The 18257-nt window shown below is 41.2% G+C and overlaps 1 protein-coding gene across 6 annotated transcripts in view; it reads right to left on the reverse strand.

Moving 5' to 3' along the window:
- CADPS2 (calcium dependent secretion activator 2) overlaps nt 1–18257 on the reverse strand; it is a 458085-nt gene that overhangs the window by 137453 nt on the left and 302375 nt on the right. For all 6 annotated transcript variants that reach the window (XM_066591847.1, XM_066591846.1, XM_066591844.1 and 3 more), the window contains exon 19: nt 7283–7424. In XM_066591847.1, the coding sequence (XP_066447944.1) occupies nt 7283–7424 (142 nt within the window). The remainder of the gene's footprint in view (nt 1–7282; nt 7425–18257) is intronic.

Raw genomic sequence — 18257 nt, forward strand, 5'->3', positions numbered from 1 at the left:
TATATAACATAAGAGGGAACCCCACATTAGACGACCAAGAACAACTAAGAACTAAAATAGACTCGTTCTTGAGCAAACTAAAACTCCCAAAAATAGAGGAAACGGACGCCCAGCTACTAATCTCCCAAGTAACAGAAAAAGAAGTGGAAGAACTGATCACATCCTGCCCGCTGGGTAAAAGCCCAGGCCCTGATGGGTTCTCGGCAACCTACTACAAAACCTTTATGAAAATATTAATCCCCAACCTAACGAATGCCTTCAACTCCCTACTGCAGGGCAATGAGCTCCCCAAACAAGCCCTGGAAGCCCACGTGTCCCTCATACACAAAGACAACAAAGACCCAGAAGTGTGCAATAATTATAGACCAATATCGCTAATTAATTTAGATGTTAAATTATGGGTGAAATTACTAAGTAAAAGAATGGAGGACTTACTCCCCAAACTAGTAAACAAAGAACAATCGGGCTTCATAAAAGGAAGGGAAGGAAAGGACAATAGCTATAGAATTCTCCACGCAATGAGATTCGCACAAAAACACAAAAGCCCCGCGGTCCTGATAGGGACAGACGCTGAAAAGGCGTTCGACCGCGTTAATTGGACATACCTAGAAAAAGTCCTGAACCACTATAACTTTCCTAACCAACTGATAACAGCAATCTTCTCATTGTACAAGGGCCCCCACGCCAGATTGAGAGTTAACAACACCCTGTCCCATCTACAACACTTGTAACATCTACAACGGAACGCGTCAGGGTAGAACCCCTCCTACAGGAAGTGAGACAACACCCCGAAATAGATGGGATCACGGTAGGACAGGAGACAATGTCGCTGGCAGCATTCGCCGATGATATCATGTTCACCGTATCAAACCCCCACAAGAGTATCCCCAAACTAGTGACTCTATTGGAGAATTTTGGCCACATCTCTGACTTTAAAATAAATTTCGGCAAATCAAACATACTAAACATATCAGTCCCACGAGAAAGCAGTAAAACACTCAAGACATTATCCCCCTTTACCTGGCTAGAAAATACTATCGATTACCTGGGGATCAAAATCACCAGAGAAGCGGAAAAGCTATATAGCGCCAACTTTCTACCACTCCTAACGCATGTCAAAAACCTCCTACGTTCATACGACCTCCCCTACCTTTCTTGGTTTGGGAGAAAAAACATCCTCAAATCTTATGTTATGCCTATAATCACCTACAAACTTCGTATGTTACAAGTCCATATCCCAAGCGCATTCTTTCAATCTCTCAAAGCGGGATTTATAGGATACATATGGAAACAAAAAAGGCCAAGAGTGGCCCATACTCTCCTAACAAAGAGGAGATGGGAGGGAGGGATAGATATGCCCTGTGCCCACGACATTTATAAAGCCATACAACTGGGATACTGGTGGGACTTAGCGAACTCAACGAGAGATCCCCTCCTACAACAGCTGGCCAGAGCCACACATGGCGGGATGTGGCTGGAAGATCTTTGGCACCCCTCAAAAAGCGCACATAGACTCAATAGATGTGACCCTCTGCTGAGGGGCCCCCTCGAGACCTGGGCTAAACTGGGCGACTCGCTAGCACCGGACCCCTCCCCAATAGCTCCAATAGGTACAATATGCAAATTGGTGGGAACCCTGACGGATCCGGCAACCAGAAGCGTATGGGCTAAATGCACAAATAGGAAAATAGAGGACATCCAACAACTAGCAAACAAAAAACCGACAGAGGTAATCCAATCCCTCTTCCCGGAAACGCAACTCTCGTTCCTACAAAAAAGCACACATCACTCAAATAGCAGAAGAATTTAGAAAGAAATACAGGTCCACCAGACCGTCCACGCCATTCGAGAAATTCGCTCGGGAGAACCCTTCAAAACGCATAGGCATAAAGCAGGCTCTGCCTCACTACGTAGCCCCAACGAAAGTATCCAAACCGGCATATTTGACCTCTTGGGAGATAGAGATAGACATTTCACTATCACATTCAGACACGAAAGCTATCTTACGTAGGGCCTTTGGCTTTTCCCCCTGCGTACTTCTTCAAGAAAGCCACTACAAATTATTATCCAGGTGGTATAGGACCCCTCAATGGCTCTTTGCTCATAAGCTGGCCCCGCATGAAAAGTGCTGGAGGTGCGACTCAGCGACGGGTTCGTATCGCCATATATGGTGGGATTGTGCCACCCTAGCCAATTTTTGGAAGGGTGTAGAGAACTCAATCAAGAGCGTAAGACCTGACTTTGAGCTAACGCCGGACATAATCTTCCTCAGCAGGCCATCACCTACCTTCCAACCACATAGAGATAACATGATAGCCCTACTCATCGAGGTGGCCAAAAGACTTATCCCAATCCGGTGGCTGCAAAAGACCCCACCTACAACCGACCAATGGAGGGAGAAGGTAGACCTCCTATACAACCTAGAAGAATTAACCAGCTGGAAAACGGGGACACATGACAAGTTCTTGAAAAAATGGGAGCTGTGGAAGCGCATGCAGTAGAAACCCAACATGGGCCGCGCGGCGCAAATAACCTTGGGTACGCGACACAAAACAACAAACGCTAGATGGGGTAAGCTGTGAGATCCCAGCCTTACTCACTTGTACGCATAAGCAGACTGAGAAACTGCAGAGAGATATGGCGACCTAAAAATGCAAAAAACACTTCAACCTAGAGACAAGCAAACGTAAGGGACTCAGGTTGCTTGACACTGCTAGACCGTCGGGTGTCGGGCGGGAGCTGCTGGGTGGAGAACCGACCGGACCTACCAATCAGACGAGCCCCATACCGAATCGACCCCCCCCCACTTTCCGCCCCCCACCTCCCTCTTCTTGTGTTATATACTCAGATGGTAAGACCTAGATTAACAAATGCAAATGGTCAAATAAGACACTTCTGAGCGAAACGCTAACTCAAGTTCGTTAATGTAAAGAATATAAGTTAACAGTTGTAATACATTGCATGATGTTTATGGATAATCTTAATAAAATTTGATTCATAAAAAAAACTTAGTGAATGCTAAAACGAATTAATGAATGCTAAAACCAAATGACTCTAGTATATGGTAATCAAAAGAAAAGTGGATCTTCCATGAGAACCAACCCGTTATGGCAGGTCTGGATGCTAAACAACCTACAAATGTGTTTGGCAAATCTTGTTTCGCTCAAACATGTTTCCAGTATTTTACAAACTGTTCACAAACAGAAACAATTTTCAAAGTGTTTCCAGATACACGTTTACAAGTATGGATTCAGCGTTGGGCCATTCTCACACAGGGGTATTATCACTGTGCGTTGCATGACACGCAATGCCAAGAGCCCATTTATTTGTATTGGGCTACTCACACCAGCGGTTTATTCACACGCATATTACTTTTGTGAAAAAAGACGCAGCATGCTCTATTTTTGTGCATGTTACGTGCTAAGAAAGTGTATGGGTATTAGTGGCACACAGAAAGTGCGCATTTCATTGCATGCTGGCACCCGATACTCTCACACATGGCACGCGGGCACACATGGTTGTATGAGCCAAATCTTCTACCCATGCTGATCTCTGACTGCTAGGTTTAGCATTGGAAAAAGGACAATACATGCAAATAGATGTTAACAGTTTGCCTGCACAAATAAGAAGCAGGAGCATATATGAATCAGGACAGGTTGCTTAGCTTTACAATAAAACAATGGCTGCAATTTATGGCTACTATGACTAGAAGTATGCATACTGTGACTGGCATAAATGTATGGGCACGAAGACTGATATAATTAAATGGATGTGTGTAACTCAACAAACTATTCTTATGACATTTATGGACGTAACATTTGATTGCTTGCAGTGGTAATAATAGTACCATTGCCAGTCTAGAGAATTACATCAGCAAATATAAAACATAGTAGCAACAGAAAATTACCTGTTATAAAAATCACATTTTTTGGTAAACATTTCATTACACATTGTTGTTTGAAAAAAAATTGATCACAATCTATATTTTAAAAAAAAACCTTAAATTCTGCATTTTTCACAGTGACCACAGAACCTAATACTAGTCTGATACTTTCTGTTCTGGCAGAGAAAACTTTTACAGTAGTCATCTCACTTAAGCCCCATTTATGCGCAACGATTATTGCTAAAAATCCGTTCAAACAATGGCTTTTGAGCGATAATAGTTGCGTGTAAACCCTTCCATCTTACACTCTTCGACAGAAAAATGATTTTTAGATGAGCATAAAATCCATCATTAAGCTGGAGAGAGATAGCAGTGACCACATGCTGTTTTCTCCACGGAAGCAGCAGATTACATGGTATTCAGCTGACAGTCCACAGCAGCCCATGTGAAGACAATGCAGCAGAGTGCAAAGTCCAGACTACATGCTAGGTTTTGCAAACAGCTGCTGGAGGCTCATTAACATGCAAATGAAGCTGATAGAGTGCTAATAGGCATTAGTACCCATTAGTACTTTATGCAAAATGATCACCAGACCTGTCAATCTTTCGAAAGATTGTTTTTGCATGTAAATGAGCCTTAACATGACAGATAGGAATATACTGAAAGGTAATACCTACATGTAGATAACACAGGATTCACCATTCACAATTAGTGATTAGCTGTACATATCTACTCCCCTTTCCTGAAAAGTAACCCCTATACAAGTCACAGAACATGCATAGAACAGTCTGCTAAGAAAATTGTAGATCAATGTATCACTTAATTGTTTTTCTATTAGATAGTAGACTAGAAAGATATAGCAAGATGCTAGCATAAGTAGTAAAGGGGCTAAACGAAACTTTTTCTATACCAGTGAATGGTACAGATGGAGACAGACAGAAGATTAGAGTCTCCCAGACCCCCCCCCCTTGCATTCCTTTTCACTGAATTCATAAAGGTTTCAATGTATGTTATAGTTACACATTAAAAGGTGTAACTTATGTTAAACATTTTCGCTGTACCCTATCATGTATTATTATTATTAATCTTAGAGGTATGTACTTTTCCTGTGATGTCATTTATGGTATATAAACCACATACACCTTAGAATAAATTAGAAATCATTTGATACCGCAACAAGGCTGGTGTGATTTGTCAACCATACAAGTCAATTGGTCCCCTCTTGTCCACTGTGTGAGTGGCCCATGAAGCTGCTGTAAAGCTCATTTCTAAATGCTCTTAATGCTGTTAACTATAGCTCAGTAAAGATGGTAGCCCCCATAGTCATGTATATACAACAGGATAAAAAAATTCTACAATCAGAAAATAAAAATAGATTTAGAAAAGTTGAAGCTGTTTCTCTATCTGGTTTTAATGAATAAAATGAATGGTGATATAGTTCCTTCAGTAATCTATATACTTTACAAAAAGTTATTTTTAATACTAAAGTGTTGGTACAATCTGAACCTTCTTGGCACATTATTCTGGTTCAAAAGAAAAAATCCTAAATCACAAAAACACTAAAACATTAATATATTTTAGACTTCGTAATCATTTGTTTTTGTTTTCTTTTTTCCCTTTATTTTATTGGTAAACCAATCTATTTCCAATTTAAAAATTGCTAAACTTTGTAATAAGATATAGGGGAAAGGGATACAACATACACAAAAAAAACTTGCAACATTTGAAAATAGGAACTACATACAAAATAGAGATGAGGTAGGTAGCTGTCTTGGATGCACTAGCCTGTCATTACTAGAGGGACAGATTAACCTTTTAGTATGATTGGCAAGGACACTCACCAAAGGTAGCATCCTGTTAGTAGAGAAGACACAGCTGTTAGGGACATATAAACCCACAGCAAAGTCTCTCGGAGTCAAATAACCCCTGTTACCATACTAAATTGTCACAATGAACCGGCTGCTTTCCAACGGGATATAAGGGCCTGAATGTTGCACAAGGTATTCCATAGAGATGTGTACCTGAGAGCTACGCTGGGTGATAGACGAGCACTAGGATATTGCAATGCCTATATGAATATCAGACCCTACAGCAGACTTCCCCCACATTAAAGGGGTTGTCCAGTTGTAACCTATTGATGGTCTATACCAGTGATGGGCAACCTTTTGAGCTCAGTGTGCCATAATTCGCCAAAAAACCAAGCATAACTCGGGTGGTATGTCACTTCTCGAAAAAATCCATAAATTTGTGATATTTATAGTTTAAATATGCTCTATAGATCTATACATCATGATTGCAGTATATTGTAATTTTTCCGGCGATATGGGTAGATAGATGGAATGCCAGAGGGGGCCTTCTCCCTCTGTCCAGTTGCTTACACACCATGGTCTGTATTAGCCATGGCATTTAAGCAGTTAAATAGCCATGAGCTAGCTCTGAACGTAGCTGTTCATGGCGGCTGTTAGAAATGGCTGATAGCCACCGGTTATAAAGCATCATAAGTCACTGAGGAGTTGGTTAAATAAAACTAGTAACCATTCAAAAATGATTGTTATTAAGATTCTTTTGTTGTAATATTCTATCTTGCGTATAAATCAGAAACAAGTCAGCACAGCCTATAAGCAATAGCGGAGGACATCTGAAAGAAGGCAAACACTGCACATGTGCACAAATGAAAAAGCATTAAAAGGGTTGGGGCATTTGTTTTTTCAAAAACGTTCTCAGCCTACAGTAATAGTCATACTCACCTTCCCTGCTTCCCAATGGTCTTCATCTCTAGGTGCAGGGAAAGTGCAAATACATCACAAACACTAGGGCCATGTGATCACTGCCACTATTCACAGGTTTGCTGCACAAGACATGGTGTCAGGACGTCATCACTGCTCCTGAAAAAGAAGCCCTGTGGGGACCTAGCACTGGTGGAATGGGGGGGGGGGGCAGGAGGAATAAAACTTTTGTTAACACTGCTGGCTGAGCAGGTTTCTGAAAAATAAAAAAAACGGTGTCCCTAGTAGTGTTGACCAAACTTTTGCTAAAAGTTCAATTCAGGGTGATTCTGAAATTAGGGTGGTTTGTCTCGGCCACCACCTTCTAGAGGTATTGGTGAAGTTCTTATTGGTCTGAACTAATTTGAACTGAATTGAACTTTTTGTCAAAATTGGCTGAAATGAATATTTGAAAACTTCACTCATCCCATCTCCCCTGATAACCCCTTTGAACACGACACTTTTTCTTCTCAACAAAATAAGTTCAAGAAATATAAAAAATTGAAAATGTTTAAATTGTCGCTCTGTATGCAGAACTCTATGCTATGTCGTAACTTTAATGTTAACTATGTTGTCTTCTTTAGCATATAGCAGAAAAACACTCCCAACCATAGTACAAAAAACCCCAACTTACTTCACTGGTTGCCAAGTTTCTTGTTCAAATCCTTTGTGAATAGACTGTGCAATTGAAGACTCCATGAGGTCGATGTAACGAATGACTAGTGGCACAAAGCATTCTTGAACATGCTTATGAAATTTTCCATTGCATAACAGAGCTTCATGTAAATAAATAAAACGATAAAACATATGCAAGTAAGAAATTAGTAAGCAAACTAAAAATATAACTCAAATATGATTTAGGAGGACAATCACTATCTGGATTGTATTAGGCCGGGCTCACATGGGTGTGTTGCCATTGCGCTTTGCGTGCGCAACATGCAAAGCCACTCACTAACCCATTGATTTCTATTGGGCCACTCGCAAAAAAATTGTGGCATGTCCTATCTTGGCGTGTATTATGCACACATATATGCCAAGATAGTGTGTGGGGATTGGGGTCACGCAGCAAGTACGCATGTCGTTACGTACTTGCTGCGCACTCACACGTGCGGTCTGCAGGTAAACACAGTCATGTGAGCCTGGCCTTACAGGTAGGCAGTTGGAAAGAAGCAAGACTTGGTTGAACAATTCTAGTAGGGCAATATAAAATATGTGAAGAATACATGTAGAAGATGATCACATTATTTTACTGAAGGTGGTATAGAAAATTCAGCTGTGCTGCATACATGAATCAAAGGAGTACTGTACATTGAAGATGACCTGTTATGTCAGCAGAGACAGCTGCATAGCGTTGCAGCCATGGCCTTGCTGACTCCAAGGGTCTCTTTTGTTGCTACTCACTACTGATCCCCTGTACAGGCTTCTCTTAATTTTGACTACCTGTTCTGTGAATGTATCAAATGGGTGGTCTTCACTGTTCATGATCAATGGGTGATGTCAGATTTCACTGCCAGTGAGTGTTGATGACCGCCTATTGTCAATCAAATCTAATGTCACTCATTGACAGTGAGGACCGTATAGTTGATACATTCAAAGGAGCTGAATTTAAAGATATCAGAACATGACCAGTCTTCTTTGGCTGTCAAATTTGGTAGCTAAATGCTGTATTTTTCAAGCTTTTAGTTGCCCATTTCTGTACAAATGTGCAGAAATATGCTGGCATGTCTAATAGTTTGAAGATACAAGGCTACAGACATTGAAGGAAGTATTAGCAATGCTTTTTATTTGCTCTGTGTGAATGAAAGTTTCTAATAATAAAGGAAGCAGCATGTGATGGCTTGTGTGAATGGAATTTTTAAATGGCCAGATTTCTCATGTAAAACCACATTTCAGAGCAGTTTAGCGCACGTTTTGCAACATTTTAGTGGCATAATTTGTGACTTATCGTCCTTCACTAAATTAAGAAATTAATTTTAAAAATGGATGTGGTCTACATGAGACAGTAGTTTAGGCTAGATTATTTAGAGTAGGTGGGAACTGATGAACATTTTTGGCCAAATCTATACCTGCTCATAGTGGGTGCAGATTCAAGTTCCTGATTGTCAAACAGGTAAAGTGTAGAATGTATTAAAAGGAGTGTGTCTTAATAAATTTAGTAAATACTACCATAATTTAGACTGGCATGCAAAAAAGAAAGAGACCTAATTTAATTATACTAGCTATAGATGTATATTGTATATCACCACACCTAAAAAGATAAGAATATCTTGCACTTATACCAGCATATTGAGGTTACTTTGAGGTGATCTGGATTACAGAGGAGTTCGGCGAAGCAGCAGACTCCTCTGTGAAGTCAAAACATTTTCTCCTCTCCACTGTTCGTCTGTTATTCCCTACACTACTAATCCCACCAGGAGAGCTCTAAATTTATAACTTTGCTTGTTTATATGGCCGAGATACCATTTTCACCTGTGGATTTCCAGTGACGCGCTTCTCCAGCACCTGGACACCTACCGGGGTTTTGGTGGTGGATTGGATTACCACCACATTAGAAGCAACCTTGTACTGGAGGCATGGACGCCTGTCAATCCACGGAAGTTCCTCACTAGGTGAGTCCATTTTAAACTCCTACTGTTTTATTCCCTTGTTTGGAGCACTAATCATACTTATATTTGTTTCTTACACAAGGGTTGTTTTACACACACATAGAATTTTTAGGACAAATGGCAGCCTTTTTCAGAAAATCAACCATGGCCAGATGTTAGCTGTAGATCAATATTAAATTATGTAATATATATAATATGCAGTGAAATTTTTGGGGACTTTTTCCTCATTTTCGGTGTGCTTTTTGGGTTCTCGGCGACTTTACCAAAATGCAGCATTTATGTTTTTTTTCATATGTTTGCCTAAAGATTCATCTATAGAAACAAAATATCTGAGAAAAATGTGTCAAATTTGTCTATGTAGAAAAAAATGCCACAAAAAATTTGCTTATAAAAGGTATACATGAAATTCATAGCGCTTTTCTTTTTCTTACAAGCCAGACAAAAAATAAAAGTGTACGTGATGGAAGCCTAAGGGTCCTTTTACATGGAATGATTATGGTTTAGATTCTCACTAGATCATGCAAATCTGAACGATAAGCATTCAGTGTAAATGTCAGCGACTAAGCGACAAACGATAATTCGATCGCTTATCATTTGGCATTCAGCTTGTGCAGGCATCACAATGAAACAATGGTTGACTTATGTAAATAGGCAGTCATTCATCTATAAACTGCCTGTTTACTGTGAAAGGACGTGGGTGGCTAAAAGCAATCTCTGGCCATGTTTGAAAGCAAAGGAGCAATAATTGCTGGTACAACTGTCAGGCGCTTGAGCTCCAGACAATCATCCCGTGTAATAGGACCATAACACAGTAAAGAATGTCTGCATCTTTAATAATGCAAGCAGCACGCAACCATATTCTCCTTTGTTTGCTATGGCAGCAGAGACAATTGTCTCCACTTCAGCTCATCTCTAGCATTAGACTTCATTTGATCTTACAGTCCTCAAGTAGCTGGCAGCCAGGAGTGTAAGTATAGGGGGTGCAGAGGGTGCGGTCACACCTGGGCCCAGGAGCCCTAGGGGGCCTATAACTTCTCTCTTTCCAATATTGGAAACCAATACTATCAATGAAGCTTTATAGTTGGGGGCCCAGTTTTAGTTTTTGCACTGCGGCCCAGCAGCTTCAAGTTACGCCTCTGCTGGCAGCCCTTGTATTTTTACAACACTGTAAAAACTATCTATAAGCAGATAACCATTTTCATCTACAGTGTTGATCAAAAGTGTGCATGAATACAGAAGAGAATAAAAGAGGGGGTGGGGGGGAATGTGCAAAATGACAGCTTCGGCCCAAACAATATCAGCTGTTGACCATTTACAAGTAAGCATCTTATTTCTATATTTGCTACAATTCTCTTGCCAAATATACATTCAATGCTCATGTTGGCCAAAATATCTGGGTGCCAATCACAATAAAATTGATAAGAAGAATAAGTTAGTCACCCATATCTCTCATTTTGGACTGGATTGACCAACAATTCAATGGGAATGAAGGTCCCTAAACAGCTCATGCCAAGAAAAGAAAGATCCTTGGTTAGGAGATTGCCGAGTAGCATACACCTACTAAAAATTGTCAAATTATATTTAGATCAGGTTCACTAAAAAATAAAACTTAATGGCTCTCTAGATTTTTAGCAGACAATGCTTTAGTCCAAATATTTTCCTTGCTTGAGGCAAACAAATATTTTTTAAAGGGTTGTCCAGTTGTAAACCATTGGTGGTCCGCAAGATAGACCATCAATAGTAGATCGGCGGGAGTATGCCATCCAGGATCCCCACTGTTTAGCTGTTCACTGGGCCGATGTATTCCTACATTGATATGCTTTCTGTAGGTAGCAGACAACTCTGTTCTTAATGTAGTGGTCAGGCTTGGTGTTACTGGTACATGCAAAGGTCTCCTTCACTTCAATGGGAAATTACGTGTAATAACAAGCCTGGCTACTGTAGTGGGAACAGAACTCCTAGAACGGTAGAATTGGGAGGGATCTCGGGACCAACCCCCTGCTCAATTCAAGATCCACTAAATAAACCCAGACAGGTGTCTTGTCAGCCTCTGTTTGAAGACTTCCATTGAAGGAGAACTCACCACCTCCCATGGTAACCTGTTTCACTCATTGATCACCCTCACCATCAGAAAGTTTTTTCTGATATCTAATTTGTGTCTTCTCCCTTTCAGTTTGATCCCATTGCTACTAGACTTTCCTTTCCTGCAGAAATCAGCTCAATACACAAGCACACCGACCCATGGAACAGCTGATTGATGGGAATCCTGGGTGGTAGCCCCTTACTAATCCTACAGATAAACCATCAATATTTGCAACTGATCAACCCCTTTAACCCGTTAATGCTACAGGACATACAGTTACGTCCTGCAGCATCAGGGGTATGTATGAAGGGAGATCGTGGGGTAACCTCTCTTCATACAGGGTGGGTGTCAGCTGTTTATTATTAAATCATAAAACAAAAATACGCATTTGGAATAGCCACGTCTGTAAAAGTGCAATCTATCAAAGTAATGCATTATTAACCCCTCACAAAGAATGTCGTCCGAAAAAAATATTTAAAGAATGCCAGATATGCACTTTTTCGGTCACCCTGTCTCTCAGAAAAAGTACAATAAAAAGCAATCAAAAAGTCATATATATTCCAAAATGGTACCAACAAACTACAGGAAAAATGAGCCCTCTTACGACTATGTCAATGGAAAAATTAAAATGTTATTGCACTCAGAAGACAGCGGCAGAAAAGAACTTTAAAAAAGTTGAAAAAAATAAAAGTAGTACAGCAAAACAAAAACTATACAAGTTTGGTATCATAATAATCATACTGACCCATTGAATAAAGTAATGTCATTTTTGTTGCAGTTTGTGTGCCGTAGAAACAAAACGCACTGAAAGATGGCGGAATGTCTTTATTTTTCATTTTACTCCACTTAGAATTTTGTAAAAGTTTTTCAGTACATTATATGGTACTTTAAATAGCACCGTTGAAAAATACAACTCGTCCCGCAAAAAATAATCCCTCATTAAGCTACGTCGATGGATAAATAAAGGAGTTACGATTTTTTAAAAAAGGGGCAGAAAAAAACAAAAATTGAAAAAAAAGGCCTGCATCCTTAAGGGGTTAATGATCATCAGATATATTAGTTTAATCACCATAACAGATTGCAGATGCCTAAACTGTAAAAGTACAGGAAGTGTTCCTTTAGAAAATCCCTGATTTAGTTTCTCTTCTAGGTAATATTTTGTGATGCTTTGCTGTGCATCATTTTGCATGAGTGCATGTATAATTATTCTACTGTAAGTGGTTGCGATCATTGATGAAGCATGTAGTTCAGGGCTTAAATAAGATATTACTAGACAGTTGTCAGTTCTACAATTTTTAACAGCTGTAGATTAACCTAATATGTAAAAAGGTGATTTAAGAGCTCTTGGTTTGAAAGAATTCAGAAAACTAATCTGTGATAAAGCATCGGAGAGAAGTACAGCCCAGTGGGATTTCCACCTCTTCATTTCCTAATGAGTTTTTTGATAATGAGAGTTGACTTTGGCAGTCACTCTGCGCTCTATTATGGCTAATTTGACTCCACTTCACTCTCCCTGATAATTATTAACACTAGCCTTTTTATCCTCATGAGGCCTCATTTCAGTTTTTGATTTTATATCTTTCTTTATGAGAGATGAAGAATTTAAGGATAGAATTGATTAAGTGTTACAGTAGAACATTTATGACTTGTTAAAGCAAGACTTATATTAATAGGATAAGCTGGGGCATTCTAGATGTGATCTTTAATATGCTAACTGTGCAAAAAGCTGGCTGCTAATTAAAGAACAAACACAGTTGAACATTTCACTAGAGATTTGTTTCTGAGCAGAACGGTCACTTGCCACTTACAAGCTTCTCTAGGAAGGATTAAAAGGTGAATTGTGATAAGAGCCTGTTCTCCCACTGAGTACTAAAGATGGAGTAGTATAGATTTTACACTGGGTATTAGCAACAGTGCTGTAATTATAGATGGTGCTGCCCTAGCTACAGCATCTAAATGTGCCCCATATAAGATTGGGTTTCCACTGTGTTTTACTGAGCACCCAGTCTTTCAGCCTCCGGAGGGGAAAGATAGAAAACGGACACAGAAAAAGACCACATGGTCCATCTAGTCTGTCCTTGTATTATCTCCTCTCCTTCTTCTTTCTCTCTTAGGATAGATATATACTTGTCCTAGACATGCTTGAACTTATTTATTGTTGATTCCTAACCACGTCTGCTGGAAGTTTGCTCCAAGGATCTACTATTCTTTCAGTAGAAAATATTTCCTCACGTTGTTTCTGATTTTCCCCCAACTAATATGAGACAATGCCCCCTTGTTCTAGAGTTTGGTATCCTAATACTAACATTTCCTGAACCGTATTTATACTTATAACATATATAAAAGGTTCTGACCATGTCCCCCCTTTCGCCTCTCCTCCAGGCTATACAAATTAAGGCCTCATGTCCTCGGCCATATTGGGAAAACATTGTGGGTCTCCCCACAGCGTTTTATGAATGTTTATAAAAACCGTCTCTATTGGCAAAGACCGCGTAGGGCTGCAAGTGCACTGCGTATCACACACTTTCCTGCTCTGTTTCATAGCGGGGTTGCATATGAAAAAGCCGCCCATACGCAATGTATTGCGTATGGACAGCATTGCATACACCGCCTATAGAAATGTTTAGGGCTCACACTGCATGGTTTGCAGAAAACTAGAGCATGCTGTGATCTATTTCTTGTGCGTATCGACGTGCGGTATCTACACGTACATGTGAATGGATCAATGAAAATCTTTTTACTGAACTGTATCAAAGGCTTTATTTAAATCCACCCCTTTGATGTAGTCGAAGAAATCAAAGAGATTATTTTGATATGATCTGCCCTCAGGAAAGCCCTGGTGCTTGGGGTCCAACAGGTTGTTGGTTTTATGGTTCAAAAGTTTTTTATTTTGTCTGTTATGCAGATATGAAAATTACAAAATTGTGGTATCATTTTCATCAAATAAACATTCTTACATTAACCTCAATTATCTTCCTTTGTCTAGTTTTCTGTCTTATTCTTTGAAACAGACTTTTTTTTTTTTTTTTTTAATATAAGTATGAACTCTGATGCTATCAACATTTATAGCTTATGATAGGGGCCAAGAGGGGCTGAAGGAGTTAATATATGTTGTTTATCAAAATGAATATATATGTTGCTTATCAAAATGAATATATATGTTGCTTAACAAATCCATCTTAGCAAAATGAATATATTGCAAATATTTGTATGTGTACAGAACTCATGACTATTGAGACACAAGCTCTGCAGAGCTGACCTATTGGAATCAGGAAGTTCCAAGAGCAGATGTCTCGGAATTTAGCAAGACATGGCCTAACCGCAAAGAGGTTGCTAGCTCTCTCTCTCTAAAAATAATGTGCTCGTCTGAAAGTCATGTGAAATCAGCTATTTCTTAAATGTCATATATCACAAGTCTAAATGTCAAAGTTTATTGTCAGATATAAAAGTCATGAGTTTAAGATGTATGGAAATCACGAGGTTATTCCCTGTTTTACCACAAGTCGCGTCCCTGCGAGGACGATCTTCTATAAAAGCCAAGAGATACAGACAATAAAATAGAGTTCATTGTTTCACCATATACCGTGTGTAATGGTCAATGCTTTGACTCTCAAAAGAGCGCTCCTACGTAGGTCAATTTGGAACCGGACAACATAACTGACCAGTCTGTTTGAACAGACTGACCCTCGACAGTTTTTGGCGCCCAACGTGGGGCGGGGCTTATCTTTACGGGACATCGCAACCAGTAGACTGAAACAAACTCCTGGCCCGTTGACGTGGATACTGGATCCTGAGACCCCAGACTGGAAAACACCGGTGTAGAGGTAAGAGCTTATCTTACTATTATACAGTCTGGATTCTTTAGATCTGTGTGTCTCTAACGGACTAGAGGTTGGTTGTTGCCTGTTTCCTATATTTTCTGCCCCATCCATATTTTAGAGTGAATAAGTTCATTTAACTGTCCTAGACGGAAGAACTCACTCATTGGGACTTAAAGAGTCATGTTGTCTGTATTGGAGATTGAAATAATTGTCATTGTTATAGTCTCATTTCTGGCAGTCATATTGTTACTCTGGATCTGTTATAATATTACTAAAAGTTCCCTAAGAGGCGAAGTCTGGTCTCCCCTGAATCCTAGTGTTTGAAGTTGACCACGTTTTAGTTCTGTAAATCTATTCCGGGACAGGGAACTGTGTGTTCCCAGATAGTCTCAGTGATTATCTTAGTTTACTGTGTGAAATATACGTCCTGTATACTTAGTGAAGAATAGTTGGAAGTGGTCAAAGCATGGGTTCTGAACAATCTAAGATATATCAGACTCCTATTGAAATAATTAAAGATAGAGAAGGGGAGGACATTTGCAGACAAGCCTATAAAGTTTACAAACGTATAGGCCTTAAGAAGGCGGGAACATTCAATTATGAATTTTGGTCACAATATGAGGATAAGCATAGAAAGGAAATAAGAAATAAGGGTTTGGAAAAAGGCATGAAGGCTATTCTGGACTGCTCTAAAACAGCAGAAGACGAACACTGGGACTCTGAATCCCGAGGCGAGGGCATTTTAGTTTATTGTCCTATGGCCCGGCCACCAATAGACGTTCCCATGGAAACCCCTACGGTTCCATTAGTCTCTCCTGTCGTCCCGGCCGCTCCACCAATATCTCCAAATAATCCCTTTAATTCTCTGTATCCCAATTTGCCGCCCCTGCCTCCTACGTATCCACAGGCTACTGCCCAGATGGATACACCTCCCTACAGCCCTCAATCAGGATCCCCGGGCCCTGAAGTAAATAGAGGTCCGGCTTGGGACTGTCCACGTTGTGGTCAACAGAATGCCTGTTTTAGAGAAATCTGTACAGTATGTGGGACTCCACGTCCCAGGGATCAGTGTAGACAACCGATTCCCTTGTTCCCAGTTACAACCTCCACTACCCATTATAGAGAACCAAACAGACCGAGTCCACCATTGGGCACGGTCAGACAAGAGGACACCGACAGACCATCGTCTTCTAATGACAGACCCACGGACGCACATAGACCAACTCCCGGGTCTACAGTCACTACATGGCGACCCTGGAGCGCCACAGACCAGATGGCACTGTGTCAGCAACTGCCCGATCCCCAGACAGAGCCAGCAGCTTTCCATAGAAAGTTGGAAGTCATACAGAAAAACTACTCTGCCACTTGGACAGATATGGAATGTCTTATGAATGTAAAATGTCCTCTGGGCCTTTACAATAGTATTGCTCAATTTTGTGGTCTTGAAGATCGCCCAGATGACCCCCAGACATTACTTAGTGGTACTCAATATGTGGACAAGGTTAAAGCCTGGTTTAAGGATAAAGCCCAAGAGAGACGTACAGCCCTAACCCAGTGTAGACAGAACAAGGGCGAGTCTATTGAATGTTACTTTGGCCGTTTAGAGGAAGTTGGCAGAGATCTGGGTTTATATGATTGTCCAAAAGCCATACGTAATGCTGCTTTTTGTGAAGCCTTTATGCAAGGAATAGATAAGCGCCTGTCTGACCGCGTTAAAGCATGTACCCCCGATTGGCGACAGGCCAAACCGCGTGATCTATATAAGAAAGCTGTAGGATTTGTCATGGTCACAGAAGACCACGCAAAGGGTGTTATGGTTAAACATTACACCATGGAGGGGGACACAGTCCGACTTAACGACCCCAGGCGGGAGACCCGTAAGTGTTATAACTGCGGGAAGACTGGACACTTGGCCCGTAATTGTAGAGCCCCTAAACGCACTAGACAGAACATGTCAGACGAAAGGGGGCAACAGGGAAGTACGGCCAATACCACATCATCCCGCCCACAGGGAAATAACGGGTATACCAATTACCAATGAAGGTCTGGCACTCCTTCCCCCGTGTCCCTTATAGTTACTGACGCACGTGGGCCACAAATTTTTCAGCCTCTAAAAATCCAGGGGAAGGAGGTGCCCTTTTTAATTGACACAGGGGCTACTAAATCATGTGTCAGTACCTCACAAGTCAATGACCTTAGTATTCCCCTCTCAGACTCCATAGCCATAGCCGTTGGAGTGTCCGGTGAACCAACACCCATGCGTGAGACCGAGCCCATAGAAGTCTCCTTTCAAGGGTCACGAGTCCTCACTCGCTTCCTGGTGTCACCCGCTGGGGATTGCATCATGGGAACCGATGTGATGGGACCCCTGGGGTGCTGTATTCAGCTCCATCCTTCCGGTGAGGCTCATGTCAGTACCTCTGCGGCCGACCACCAAGTATTCTGTCTCATGGCAGCAGACTTGGTCACTCCGCCTCCTTCTTGTACTGTATATGTGTTGACCCCAGAAGATACACAGGTTCTCTCAGCAGTGCCAGAGACCCTATGGGCAAAAGGGAAGACAGACTTGGGCCATCTCCACGTACCCCCAGTCATGGTATATCTCAAAGATGGGGAAAAAGCCCCCATGATCCGCCAGTATCCCCTAGCCATGGCACAGGAAGACGCAATAGCCTCCACTATTACAGAGTTATGTGCCTTGAATGCTTTAAAACCTTGCGTCTCACCCGCTAACACGCCACTCTTCCCGGTTAAAAAGAAAGGCAAGAAAGGCGAACCTGATACCTACCGGATGGTTCACGATCTAAGAGAAATCAATAAGGTGACCATCCTAGAAACACCTCTGGTCCCCAATCCCTACACTCTGTTGTCCACCATACCATCCGGAACCTGTTGGTACACTCTGATCGATCTCGCCAATGCATTTATGTCCGTCCCGCTACACCCCGATTGCCAGTACCTGTTTGCCTTCACGTTCCGAGGAAAACAGTACTGCTGGACTGTCCTACCACAAGGGGCACAAAACAGCCCAAATCAATTCACCCGATGTATGAGGCTTGTACTTGATGCATGGACGGTCCCACCAGGTGTGGCCCTGCT

The sequence above is a fragment of the Eleutherodactylus coqui genome, chromosome 2 (assembly GCF_035609145.1).
Source record: "Eleutherodactylus coqui strain aEleCoq1 chromosome 2, aEleCoq1.hap1, whole genome shotgun sequence".
Classification (NCBI taxonomy): Eukaryota; Metazoa; Chordata; class Amphibia; order Anura; family Eleutherodactylidae; genus Eleutherodactylus; species Eleutherodactylus coqui.